The sequence below is a fragment of the Pogona vitticeps genome, chromosome 13, assembly GCF_051106095.1.
Source record: "Pogona vitticeps strain Pit_001003342236 chromosome 13, PviZW2.1, whole genome shotgun sequence".
In the NCBI taxonomy this organism is placed as follows: Eukaryota; Metazoa; Chordata; class Lepidosauria; order Squamata; family Agamidae; genus Pogona; species Pogona vitticeps.
The window spans coordinates 11,071,840-11,084,614 of record NC_135795.1 but is presented as its reverse complement, the minus strand read 5'-3'; the positions used below and the strand labels follow the sequence as shown (position 1 = coordinate 11,084,614).

At 43.5% G+C, this 12,775-nt stretch overlaps 2 protein-coding genes across 4 annotated transcripts in view; both read left to right on the top strand.

The window, feature by feature from the left end:
• The window catches only part of LMTK2 (lemur tyrosine kinase 2), a 50,133-nt gene extending 48,113 nt beyond the window's left edge, over positions 1–2,020 (top strand). Inside the window, exon 14 of the mRNA XM_020799548.3 lies at positions 1,173–2,020. Within this exon, the coding sequence (XP_020655207.3) occupies positions 1,173–1,201 (29 nt within the window). The 3' untranslated portion in view covers positions 1,202–2,020. The remainder of the gene's footprint in view (positions 1–1,172) is intronic.
• A 4,971-nt stretch (positions 2,021–6,991) lies between these two features.
• Positions 6,992–10,999, top strand: BHLHA15 (basic helix-loop-helix family member a15). 3 transcript variants are annotated; one of them, XM_020799525.3, is made up of 3 exons: positions 6,998–7,120; positions 7,605–7,682; positions 9,961–10,999. In XM_020799525.3, the coding sequence occupies exon 3, from the start codon at positions 10,026–10,028 to the stop codon at positions 10,566–10,568; it is 543 nt and encodes a 180-aa protein (XP_020655184.3). In that variant the 5' UTR covers positions 6,998–7,120; positions 7,605–7,682; positions 9,961–10,025; the 3' UTR covers positions 10,569–10,999. The 3 variants fall into 3 exon arrangements, with proteins under 3 accessions (XP_072839004.2, XP_020655184.3, XP_072839001.2); XM_072982903.2 differs by lacking the exon at positions 7,605–7,682 and having other exon boundaries at positions 6,992–7,071; XM_072982900.2 differs by lacking the exon at positions 7,605–7,682 and having other exon boundaries at positions 7,001–7,120.
• The last annotated feature ends 1,776 nt before the right edge of the window (positions 11,000–12,775 follow it).

Here is a 12,775-nt window from a genome sequence, read left to right as displayed (position 1 = left end):
ACGGACTCAATTCATCTAGTCCACACCACTAATATCTTTTTTCAAAAGCAACACAGCTCTACTTGCCAGCAGAAATTATGTTACTGGAAAGGGAGGTGATGCCATAAAGGGGTAGCAGAGTGGCCACCAGACAGACTTGGCCTGGGATGTATAACACAGGAGGTAGTTCTGCCATATATATATTTTGAATTGAATAGAAACAGAATCTGCCGTGTCCTGAATTGACCCTGATTGGCAGAAATAAACTCCAGTCCCTTATTAAAAGTAGGGAATGTGTAGCCCTGCAGATCATGAGTTCAGAGTAGATTTGATTTAAGTTGAAATGATGTAATTATAATTTAAATTTTTAAAAATCTTATTTTTTGACGATTTAAAATTTTTTTTAAAAAATTTCTGTTGTGATTTAAATGGTGACCTAAATCATGATGTAAATCAATTTGATTTAGGAAAACAAAACCCACTGATTTTTTTCGACTCTCCCTAGGCTGCAGCTTCCATCTGCCCTGGTCAGCAGAGGCATGGGGCAGTGGAAAATATAGTCCATTACCATCTGGAAGGCCACCAATGCCCTGTCTCTTGATTTGGAGCATGGCTCTTTTAATGTTGTTTTTCCTCATTAAAAACCCTGGTACTTCCAGTTCTTCTTAGTATTTGGCATCTCCTCACCTCCCCCCCCATGTGACACATTTTGTTCTGTAGAGAAATACCGTTTGCAGTCATATTAAAAGATTAGATAAGATTCTTAGCTTATCAATAAGGCCAGTGTTTTAAGCTTTCCTTTATGTCCTAAACGGTGACATTGAAGTGTGTGATTTAGGCAGTTGTGCATGGGAGACATCCAGGTGTCTCGCTGGGGTAGATTACATAATAGAAAGTATATGATAATTATTGCACTTTAAAACACCAGAATTAAACTTCAAAAATGGTAGTGCATGTGTGTGTGTCAACAGACTGGAAAACTCTTTTACAGCACAGTCTACGTTAAAAAGAACTTGAGTTGCATGAAAAGTTCTGAGGTTTCAAAGGACCCCCCCCTTGGCCACCCTCCCCTTCATTTCAGCAGCGCTTGTCCGATCTGAAGGAAGATCTGCATCTTCTGGGGTTGTTGCTGGAGGTAGACTGTCTGAAATATCCACCCCTTGTAAAACTAACAGATTTGTACTTCTTCATAGGGAGCAGCGAAGATGGAGAAAAGGACTGAACAGCAGAAACGTCCCTCGGTGTACCGTCATGTTCGTGTGTGGGGGGGGGGACACCTCTGCTTTCTGCCTCGGACGTCTTTTGGTAGGAGGTGGGAAAAGCCACTCCTCTTTCATCTCAAAACAATGCAAAGCTACTGAAGTCCAGTGATCACACGGTTGGGCAAACACTGAAGGCAACGTACATCAGGACGGGAGCTTGAAGGTGGATGATACTCTTTTGCAGTGCACTGGTGCTCCTGTTTTTTTAAAAAACTGTTAACCTTTTGCATTTCCTTTTAAACATTTATTCTGTGCTAGACCCCCACTACTTCTTTCCCATACTTGAAATATCCTCCCAGCAGTTTGTAACAATGCGTAAAATGGCTGTGTTCTGATTTCTATATAGGATTGTATCATGAATCCTTTTGTATTCATATATTATCTGTATGAATGTGTACAGTTGTATATAGCTGAGCAGTGGATGGCTCGGTCGCTTGAAAAAGGCAGGGCTGTTGTGTAGCAAGCCATATTTCGATTCGCTTAGCCACTGACACACACTCACAAATCCTTCCTCAGTCCTTCCAGGTTGTACAAAGTCATTCTTTTTTGCTTTTTTTGTTGGACAGAAGTGTGTGTTCTAATGCCCATTTCACTGCTTTGCTTTAAACTCCTTTTTGACCCTTTTTTGTGAAATGCACTTCTCAGAATGTACAGAGTTTGAGTCTTCCTTTTAAAAAGAAATGTAATTTCTGGAACTTTATATGCTGTTCTGTGTTTCGAAAGGGGCAATTCGATTTTGAGATAAATTTCTGTTTGCAGTAAAACGGTCGAGGAATTGACCCTTGAATTCTAGTTGATTTAACAAGTGGTGATACTGTATTGGTGTCATTGGGTTTCCCCCCCTGCAGGAGAAATGTGTACCTCTGTGGAAGTGTGTGTGTGTGTGTGTGCATGCACATGCATATGTGTGTCTGCAGACGATGATCTTGGTTACCAGGTAACTTGTAGTCTTGTTCGTCTCATCTCTTCAGGGATCTCTCAGCCATTTCTAGGGAAGCAGTCCAACGGGATATATTGACTCACGTAATCACTCTTAGCCCTTCTTCTTGAGGGACAGGTCTCTAAAACGAAGCATCTTTAATAAAGCAGGTTCTCTGGTTCTCAAACACCTGCAACCGTCTTCATCTATGGATTTGGATGTTCCGTGCCTAGACCTGGAAAGTCCCATAGGTTTTCCGTCATGCGAGCTACTACTTTGGTTACTGTAAGGATTGCTGGTGGAAACATAAGGGCTAATAGGTATTGTTTTAATTAAATCCAAAACTTGCATGGCTTTTAAAAGGCCACGGAAGGTTGGATGCTGCTGATGGAAAGCTGCCCGGAGTGATTCATGAAATAGGAAAAGGCTCTCTGAGGACAAGTGTGGCGAACACAGCTTTGATTAAACATAGCATATGTGCAGTAATAAATAGTTTGCAGACGCTGCTTTGACGGAGGAAATGACGTTTCAAATACAGTGTTGGTGGGTTTTTTTTTTAAGTTTAGGCTTTTGCTTTTGGGTCTGGCCAAGACGATCTGTGAATAGCGTGAATGTCGGAAGCTTTCAAAGAATGTAAGAAAGCCGCTGGGGTGTTGGACCTTTTCCGTCCAGCTGGACTTTGGTGCTGTGAGTGACGGGGAGGGCAGGAACTGGCATGCATGGGAATTGCCAGTGACACTGTTGAGCAGGGGAGCCCCCCCCCTTCGGAGGAACTAAGGAGGTAGAAGCACTCCGCTGCAACCCACCCTTGGGTGCCAACTGACCTTGTAAGATTGGGTTCCTTTCTGTTGTATGCTTCCCACAATGGTGATTCTAGACAGAGTGAATGTTTGTGTGTGCTGAATTCCCTTTGTAAAGAGAACCACCCTGGGCCAGTTGAAGTTGCCGCTTGACTCTTTGACTTGTTTGTGTCTGAAGAGCGGGGACCCATAAGGAGGGCATTCTGCTTCTCTTCCCATCTCCTTTCCAACTGGGCAAGATACAGAAACAGGGGTGTTGGCGGATACAGAAACGATGCTTGAATGCCAGATACTGTACAGAGGTTGCAACAGTATGCACGGTTGCGTGGCAGGACTCATGGGCTCTTGACTTAGTCGTTCGTTATTTACATAGTTGAGGGCAGCTTTCCCCAACCTCTGTTGGACTGCAGCTCCCATCATCCCCACTGGCCATGTTGGCTTGGGATAAGGGGAGTTGTTATCTAACACAGCTGTAGAACATTGGGTCAGGGAAATGAGAGCGTTGGTGTTTTGCTTGGGTTCGACATCAAGGAGAATCTAGGTAGCCTTCCGAGTGGAAGGGGTGCGTTCACACGCTGGTGAGTTTGAGGCTCCTTTGCCCAAAGTTGCACTGCTGGCAATACCTCCTCCCCCCCCCCCGCCGAAAGAATCTCAGTGGCTTTATGTTGGTCTTAATCTCATTGAGATGCTGAAACACAGGGAGATGATCCTCTGATGCCATATGGGACTTCAGGATTCCCTGTTGGGGAGGTGTTTTCCTCTTTGAATGGTAAATATGCCCCCCCCCAAACCTAATCTGGCGAAGACCTCTGTCTCTTACTGGCAAGACACAATACCAGACTCTCCCCTTCTGTGGCCTGAATGAAAGGTCCTGCGCTAACAGTTGAAATGATTGGGGGATACATCGGTAGCTACCGTAACCTTCTCAAATGTCTGCTGTTTTAAAACAAACCCCCCCAGTAAATGTATGGGTTTTTTTAAAGTTATTTGTGAGAAGGGCTTCTTTTCAAATCCACAAAAGTAAGCTAAGAGCTAATTTCTGTGGGGGGCAAGATTTTTAAATTTTAATTTTTGGCTTTGTTTAGTTTTATTGCACTGGAGTTCCCCAGACGGGCTTGGTTGTGTAATTTATTACCTTTCAGTGTAGTGTTTGTGAGGAGTGAGCTTGCTCTCTGTGTGTTTTGTTGCTGTTGTTTAGTTTTCTCTGGGACTTAAAGATCTTCTGTGTTTTTAACTAAGGATTGCAGTCCATAGGACCAGTTTGTGAGAATCTTACCCAAGCCATGACGGCAGTGGTGATGGCGGGGTGTGTGTGTGTGTGTATCTGTGTATACAGTTGCTGCTGCTTTCTCTCCTTGGTTAGGTGACCAGTGCATTTTAACAGCTGTTTGACAGGTAGGATTTCTCCCTTGCCCCCTCTCCAGCAGAAGGATTAAGCCAGGTGAAGCTTTTTGTCATGCCATTGATGGCACCCAAGCACCGATGCCCCCCTCCCTGACCAAAGCTCTGCCCCCCCCGTTTGCTCTCTTTTTTTGGGGGGGGGTTCAGGTGCAGCTCTGCTGTCTCAAGGTGGAGAAAGGTGGGTTGTTTAGGAAGGGAGCTAGCTTTAGCCCTGGGCACTTACATGAAATCTTACCGGCTGGTTATGAGGCCAGGAGCTCGGTGGAGTGAAGTTGCAGCTCTTGCATCTTGCTAAACCCCGGCAAGGGCATTGGGTGCAGGTGAAGATGATGGCTAGCTAAGGCAGAACAGTACGTCTCCACAACGTCTTGTGTGCAGGACAGTGCTTGACGTGTTGCATTTTGCTGCGAGACGTGGGGAGGGGAAGAGAGATCCATAGGACCAGAAGAAAAGAGGAAATTACACTCTTCTCTTTTGGGGGGGGAGTGGCCTGGGTATGAGAAAGTGTAATGCAGCTTCCCCCAAGCTGGTACCCTTCGGATGTATTTGGACTACATCTCCTATTCTCCCCTGCTCTGGCCACTGGGTATTATAGTACATTTCACCTGAAAAGCACTGCATTTGGGAACTTTGGTCCAATATTTGTAATGAGGAGCCAATCAAGTTGGTATTTCTAATGACTGAATCATTTTCCACGTTCTTTTCACCTAAGTGAGATTTTAAAATGCTGCCACTTTTTTTGGAAGGACACTTAATTTTTTTTATCTTTCATGAAGCACTAATGAGATCCATTTGCATCTGCTTCTCCGAAATCAGTGTTTTAGATCGATTGGTACACACATTTTTTTCCTTTCCTTTTTTGAGTGAATTCAGTTAGGAGGCTTCAGGGAAGAAAGACAGTCTCGCTCAGCTAAAATTTCTTTGGTGGCAAAATGGCTATTTGTATTGGAAGGTGGAATTGGAAACAAAATAGCCTTACAAGAAATAGCCTTAAAATAATGGCGTGTTAAAAAAAAACTAACTTCAGCTTTAAGTTGTATAAAATATCCTTTTAAAAAAAGGAACGTTTCAGGAGAGATACAGGAGATGAAATGAGGGAGAGGGAGAGAGAGAGAGAGGACAGATGTAAGTGTTTTATACATCAACCTGGTTGTTTTTATTTTATTTTCAAATGAAACTTGAATGAATTTAAGAGGTTCAGTTCCGTTTAATGAATTGTCTGATCTTGCACAGTGGGTAGGTGTAACCTAATGGTAAATGGTATCGATTTATGTGTATATAAGGTTTTACTTTATTTGTAAATGATGAAATTTATGTAACAGAATTATAGGGGAGTGATTTTTTTCTGTTGGAATTTAATACAGGTATGAGGTTTATGGCAATATGCTAGTTAATGATATTTCAGGTCAAACTTGTCTTTAAATTGTGTAAATTTAAAAAAAAGACTGTAATATTTCTACTGTACATTGATCATGCATAGTGTGATTCAAAAATTGCTTGTAATTTAAAGAACCTTATTTAATATTCAAAATAAAATAAAGGTATATATTTATAAACCTGTTGTTCAGTACTATTCTGCCATCTTGCACTGCCGAGTTTGGACTTTTCCTCTGAATGGTGTCCCTTCCGGCTGTAGGTTTTGCCAGAATCCATTTTGCTGTGGTCTTCCACCGTTCCCTGTGGCGTGGCCCTTTTTGCCACGAGACGGGATGGCTTTGCCAAGAGGAATAAAATGGGCACTCCAGTGCCCCAGGAATCTAACTCTGGTGAGAACAGCACAGCCAGAAACAAATAACTAACCAGGTTGACAGGTTTTGTGGTTTGGCCCCAGTTCAACTGGAATGCCATCTCTGCCTTTCCCCTTTCTCCTTCCTGTCCGTGTTCTCTCTTTCGGCTTTACCATTATTTTTTTTAAATTCTGGCCTAGTTCCCTCCATGTGAAAAACATCCTAGGTGCATTCTTAAAAGGCCGCTTGTTTCCGAGTTTGCTCTTGAGAATTGTTCTCCCATCCTCTGAGGCTGTGTTGATAGGGTGTCGGAAGCTGGGAATAATGCGCTCAGGAAAGAATACTGAAGTTTTTAGAGGCAAAGTTTCCTCTCCAGTATCTCTTGTTAAAATTGGAGGTGGGGGGGAACGGCAGAAATCTTTGGCTCTGCAGATGTTTTGGACTACGAATCCTATAATCCCTTAGCCCTAGACATGCAGCTATGGAGGGATGTTCCAGACCAAAACAAAACTTCTCCCATGTGGCTGCCCCAGGTAAAATGCACATAGTTTAAAGCCTTCTTATCCACACCGGAAGCAGAGAATGTGTGTGTATGTGTGTGTGTGCATGGTGGGAGGGGGCGGGACAGGACGGGGAGAAGAGGGATACTTTTATTGCTCCTTTTAAATGATGCAGAGACAAGCTGCCTAATGTGTGTGAGCCTTCCAAGGTTCCTGTCTGTGCTGTGTAATATCTATGCAAAAACAGCAGCCACATGGCGAAGCAGATCCTGCTCTCATTATCTGGCAACTGCCACACACACACACACACAAGGCCCTTGCAGAAAACTAAGCCAAACTCCACCCCCTCACCTGTTTGTCCCTTAAAGTGACGTGTCCTAGCCCCAGTTTGAAATCTGCTGGAGTCTGGGAAAAGGGAACCGCTTGCTGCCTTTGGCACTCATTGCAGTCTTGCTGTTCGGTTGTGTTGATATCTGGTCCCAGGTCAGTTTAGAATTGTCATGGATGCTTCTGGCACTGATTCCACCACCAGGTAGGCCTTTTCCTCTCTTTCTGGGCATTCTGTCTTGAACCTCAATCTCAATTTAAGCACTGCTGGAATCTGGAAGGAAGACATGGATAAAAAGAAGGGGTGGGCAAGAATCAGCTGTAGTGGGCCATGTGCATTGAACATCTGTTAGTGGGAAATGTGGCTGCCTTTTAAATCTATAGTTTTTCTTTAAGAAATTGATTGTTTTAACTTCTTTGATTCTCTTATTTTCCAAGTAACCGTATTTGAATCTTATTACGGCTTATGAATTGCATGGTTTATTTTCTTTATATTGCCCCACCCCGTCTGCCAAAACAGGGACTGAAGGGGGCTCACAACAAGATGAACTAGAAAAGGTACAGATAAAAAGACAGAAATGGGAGAATTACAATGCAGTTAAATGGTGCTATCAAAATGTAGTTCAGAGCCCAGAGCGGGAAAGTGCAACACCCATTAAAAGCCTCTTACTTGTGCTCACTTTTTCTAGGCTTGCTTAAAGAAAGGTCGAAAGCAAAGCGGAGGGAGGCCATGACTGGTTCCGACGCCTTTGGAATTCCTGGCGAAGGTAGTAGTGATGAATGTAGGAGAAAATGCTGCTAATGTGGGGAGGGAGAGGAGGCAAGCCCCAAGGCCACTTCACACGTCTTGAAGGCAAATCCCAGTTCACCACAATACATTCATTCAGCTAGGTGCTGCAGCCCATTACAACAGTGGTGGGCATGTTTTTCGTGGAACCGGAAGGGGCCTGTGAGACCATCAAGCCCAACCCCCTGCTTAATGCAGAAATCCAAATCAAAGCAGATCTGAAAAGTGGATGTCCAATTTTTTGCTGGATGCCTCCAACATTGGAGCGCTCACCGCCTCCTGAGATCATGGGCTCCATTTTTGTACTGCTCTAACAGTTAAGACTTTTTCCTGAGATTTAGCCTAAATCTAGTTTCCTGTAGCTTGAGTCCATTATGATGTGCCTTGCACTCTGAGATGATTTGAGAATAGATCCTCCTCCTCCTCCTCTTGCCTTTCAAGTACCTGTATTTAAAAAGGGCTATCCTGTCTCCCCTTGGTCTTCTTTCCTCCAGGCCAAACTTTCCCATTTAAGATATGAATGCAGCAGATGTTGGATGCTGTATTTGCAGTCTGTGAATTCAGTCTATTATGCATGAGAGGTGAAGGTCTGCATGAAGGGTGCAGACACATAGGAAATAAAATGGGTTTGGGGGGGAGATGTAGCTAGCTTCATGTTGGTGGCTTCCATTAGCCAGCTTTACCCAGCCACAGGATGCTGAAGATGAGTGGTACTTGACTTGCGTTGAAATGGGGAGCTAATGGTTGATCGATGTGTGAAAGAACCAGTGGTTTGACTGCTCTATTCTCTGCATGTACGGTATACTGATAAGAAGGACTTGCTTATTTTGCTCCTCAAATTTAAGATGCTGTTATGGGCCTCCTGTTTGCCTGGAATTTTTTTCAGTGAAACATCACAATTTAAGTGATAGTACTACTTGCTCCGTGATGGAAAGGACTCTGTAGGTGCTCAGCGCCTTTCTTATCATAGATTTGTGGCCATGATCTTAGAAATCTTAAAGAGTTTCTGGAGACATGGCGAGGGTTCGGTCCTCTCTTTTGCTGTAGCTCTGGTGGTGCTCAGTCTGTAAAACTGCTTAAAGAAGTTCTGACCTTGGTCTTCTAATTTTGCATAGCTGGTACTCTTGACTTTATACTCTTGACTTTATATCTTGTAAAGCTAAGAATTGAAGATTTTATTCTTAAAAGTTCAAGAACAAATTCAGAGTTGTTTTAAACACCTTAACAGGTATGTGTTCAATGTTGAGCTAAAAAATTTCTGTTCTCAAACCTTATGGCTTGACAAAAACACTGCAAAAATAGGAAGCAGCGTAAAGAGAACTGCAAACAGAATTCTTTGAAAAATTGCATGCTGTTTTGCAGAAAGCAAAAGCTGTAAGAAGCAGTAAATTGTTTTCAGCAGCCTGTATACCAAAGCTGGGAAACCTTTCATTGTGAGTCCCTTGAGGGTCTGGATCTCCATGGGCTTGGTTTTGGTAATTTCTTCCAGATAATAATAATAATAATAATAATAATAATAATAATAATAATAATAATAATAATAATAATAATAATAATAATAATAATAATAATAATAAAAGAAGTTGCAGGTCTCAGAAATAACACCATCAGAGCTACAAAAAACGGCAATGTCAGGGTCAGCATACATACTGTGTCAATATTTAACAGATAACTTAGTTTTTTGGTTAAAATTTGTCTCTGTTATATAATACCAGTCAGTATTTTTATAATATTGATTGACTGTGTCTGATGTTTTTGAATAATAACAATAACAGCTATAGCAATAGAACTGCAGGGCTGAAAGGGACCCTGTGTTATTTTGTCCTTCACCTATAAAGCTACAGTACTGGAAAGGACTTTGCATGTTGTAAATGCTTAGGTGCAAATGTCTTCTGACTGTTGCCACTGAATAAAAGGTAAGCATCACCTCTGTAGCTCCACCCACTTGGGATTCTGGCCATGCCCCTTCGTGAAATGACACGCCTTCCGAATCAAAAAACAGTGCTTTGGGAAAGAGAGGTTCCAGTCCAGTTTCAAGCCCTCTTCTTCCAGTTCTCCATGCAGAGGACAGTTCATGCTGAAGAGTTTTCAAACTCACGTCTGAAGTGGTGGAGTCCTGTCTCACCCCCTTCAAGACTCCACCACTTCCATATTCCTGCATGTGTGGATTAGGCCCGTTTAGAGTTGACCTCTGATGAGGACGAAATGCATTCTGGCTCTATTGGCAACCAATGTTGGTGTCGTCTTCTTTAAAACAGCCCGTGGGTTGCTGTGGGAAGCCTCCTCCCGTAAGACGTAAAATCAATGGGACGCCGTGCCTTTGATGGCCCCAACAATGAAGGCCAAAAGCAAAGGGATGAAACGCCAGAGGAGAGTCACCGACGAGGACCACGTGTGCCAAGAAACTGCCCAGAGCAAAGACGGACTTCTGAAACATTCGCGGCGCAAAGAGACGAGGACTAACGAGAGCTCGAAAGCCACCTCCAGGGCTGCGAAACCCTCTTGGAGTAGTAAAGACAGGCGCTTGCGAAGGCTGGAGAGCAACGAGCGGGAACGACAACGGATGCACAAACTCAACAATGCCTTCCAGGCTTTGAGGGAGGTCATCCCTCACGTTCGGGCCGAGAACAAGCTCTCCAAGATTGAGACGCTCACCTTGGCCAAGAACTACATTAAATCCCTCACCTCCACCATCCTCAGCATGTCGAACGGACACTTCTCTGCCATTGAAGGCGGTGGTCCGGATCCTGGCAGCAGGTCCAAACTGTACGAACACTATCAGCAGCAATGCGGGGAGGAAGACGAGTCGGTGGAGCAGCTTCAGAAATACTCCACCCAGATTCACAGTTTTAGGCAAGGGAGCTAAAGGGTGTTCAACGGTGCCCGGTCCACATGTATCGTTCCTTTTTAAAAAGGACAAAAATAGCAAAGAAACCAGCCTGTGAATTTTCTCTAGATTTCTCCTCTTCCCTATAAGCTTTGGGAGGTGGGGCATTTTCTTGCTCCTGGATTGCTTAAGAGCAAGATTTCAGTGATCTGATAAATAAGATGCAAAAAAGGTTTTGCAACAAGATGGTGTCCGCTTCTCCAGCAGGTCACTTTTCCTGTTGCCCACCCCTCACCAATTTTCAAAGTTTCGTTCTAGGTGGACATTCATTCTCAGTGCTCTGGGGCTGCTGAAATGCTCAGTTCTCTGTCGTTTTTTTTTTCCCCTTGGCAAGCAGAGAGAGTGAGTCCTCCCTTATTCTAATGGGTGTGTTTTAAAACTCTGCCAACAGGAGTTCTCAGGATGAGAGTAATCCCTCAATCTCAGTGAGATCAGCCTTCCTTTTCAATAATCCCAGGCTGCTTCTTTTTCTGTTGACCCCGAGTTTGCTGTTAGGAAGATTTTGCAGGATAGGTTTCCTCCATGATGATGGCCTGCATGCACCAGTGGGGCAAGTTGAGAGTAAATGCAAGGCAGAGCGCCAAAGCAGGCCAGGGATTTGAAGCGCAGCGCAGGTTTGAGGTTGCAGTTCTATATATTGTGCTGGGAATAAGTGCTGAAGCTCTCAGCATATCGGACAGCATTAGTTTACTATAATGTCATTTTCCAGGGGGAGGGTAACTGGTCCTTTCTTCTCTCCCCGCTTGAAAGGAGTTACGTTTGCTTAGATTTGAGCCCATAGGAGGAGAGACCTCCTTTTTTTAAGTCCATGTGCTATGATGCTTTGTGGTTCAAAAAGAAACAGGTTTCTCTTTTTGCCTTGCAAAAGAAAGTCCATCATGAATGCAAAAGAAGGCGTTTTGATAGAACTAAAGGTCACATAGGGTTAGATGCCATTTATGCAGTTAGCAATTGTGTAAATATCTTTTGAATAAGTAATCAGTTGGAGTAGGGAGTCTTATTCCTAGGGTGACCCTTTTGTATGGTGAAGAAGGCAGGAAAAAAAAGGGGGGTGTAACACTGTATATCCTTATCGGGATTGGGGCCATCTTTCTGTAAAAAATTGGTTAGACTCCAACTCTCAACAAGCCATGTTGTTTTTCTGCGTTGTCAAGTCATCTCTGACTTCTGGCAACCCTGTGAATGAGCCGTCTGTTCAGCTTTTGGGAGACTCAAGCCTGTGGCTTCATTTAAGGAGTCAGCCCATCCTTGTCTTTGACAGTCCTCTTTTCCTACTGCCTTCCACCTTTCCAAGCATGATGTGGCCAAAGTAGGACAGCCTTAGTTTTAATACTTTTGCCTCCAGAAGTAGTTCAGGCTTAATTCGATCGAAGGCCTGCTTGTTTGTTTTTTCTGGCAGTCCAGGGTCTCCGCACCACTAGCAATGTCCGCATCTGGGGCCAAAATTAGAGCCACATGGCTAGTTGTGGTTCTAAATTAACCTAGGGAAGTCTTCCCTATTTTATCCTTTGTTCTGGGAATATTTTGCCCCTACACTTTTTTGGGAACCCTAAGTGGCCGCCCTGGGTTGGTGTATAGCAGCATTGTATGTTCTGCTCATGATGTTATAAGTTTCAGACTTCATCACCGGTGTAAGCGTACATCCACAGCATGAGCTGAATGTATGATAGTGTTGAAGTGTTTAACTGCATCTAGCTGCGCTGTTATAAATTGTAAATAATAGCAGTCGTGTTAATAACTAACCCCGAGAACCTTTTTTTTAAGCAGCTTTTGCGATTAGAAAAGAAATTGAGATTTTGTTGTATATTTAAACTCTTTGAATTGAGGCCGTGATTGGTTAAAATTGATCTGGAATCAAAATGAAAAAACAATTTATACTCCTGTGAAATGCAATTAAAGAAAATCAAAGGAAATAATAAAGGCAGAAGAAATTGCTTTGATATTTTTTGGCCTTTCCGTTTCTCCATCTTATGCCACCTTGAGCCATCAGTTCTTGAGTCGTGACCAGGAACGGTGTCCACATCCTAAAGAGTGTTGGTAGTACCCCAGGGGTAGTTGTGGGTCCCTTGGCACGGTTCCTCGGGCAGACGCGCAGCAGAATTTCTCCTTGTCCAAAGTAAGCATGGGAGAGAAAGGCACTTAAGGCATTTTAACTCCCAGGAGCCTCAACCCACATGGTCAATAGT

Excerpts from the sequence above, each read along its gene's own strand:
- BHLHA15 (XM_072982903.2), top strand. The coding sequence starts at position 10,026 with ATGGCCCCAACAATGAAGGCCAAAAGCAAAGGGATGAAACGCCAGAGG.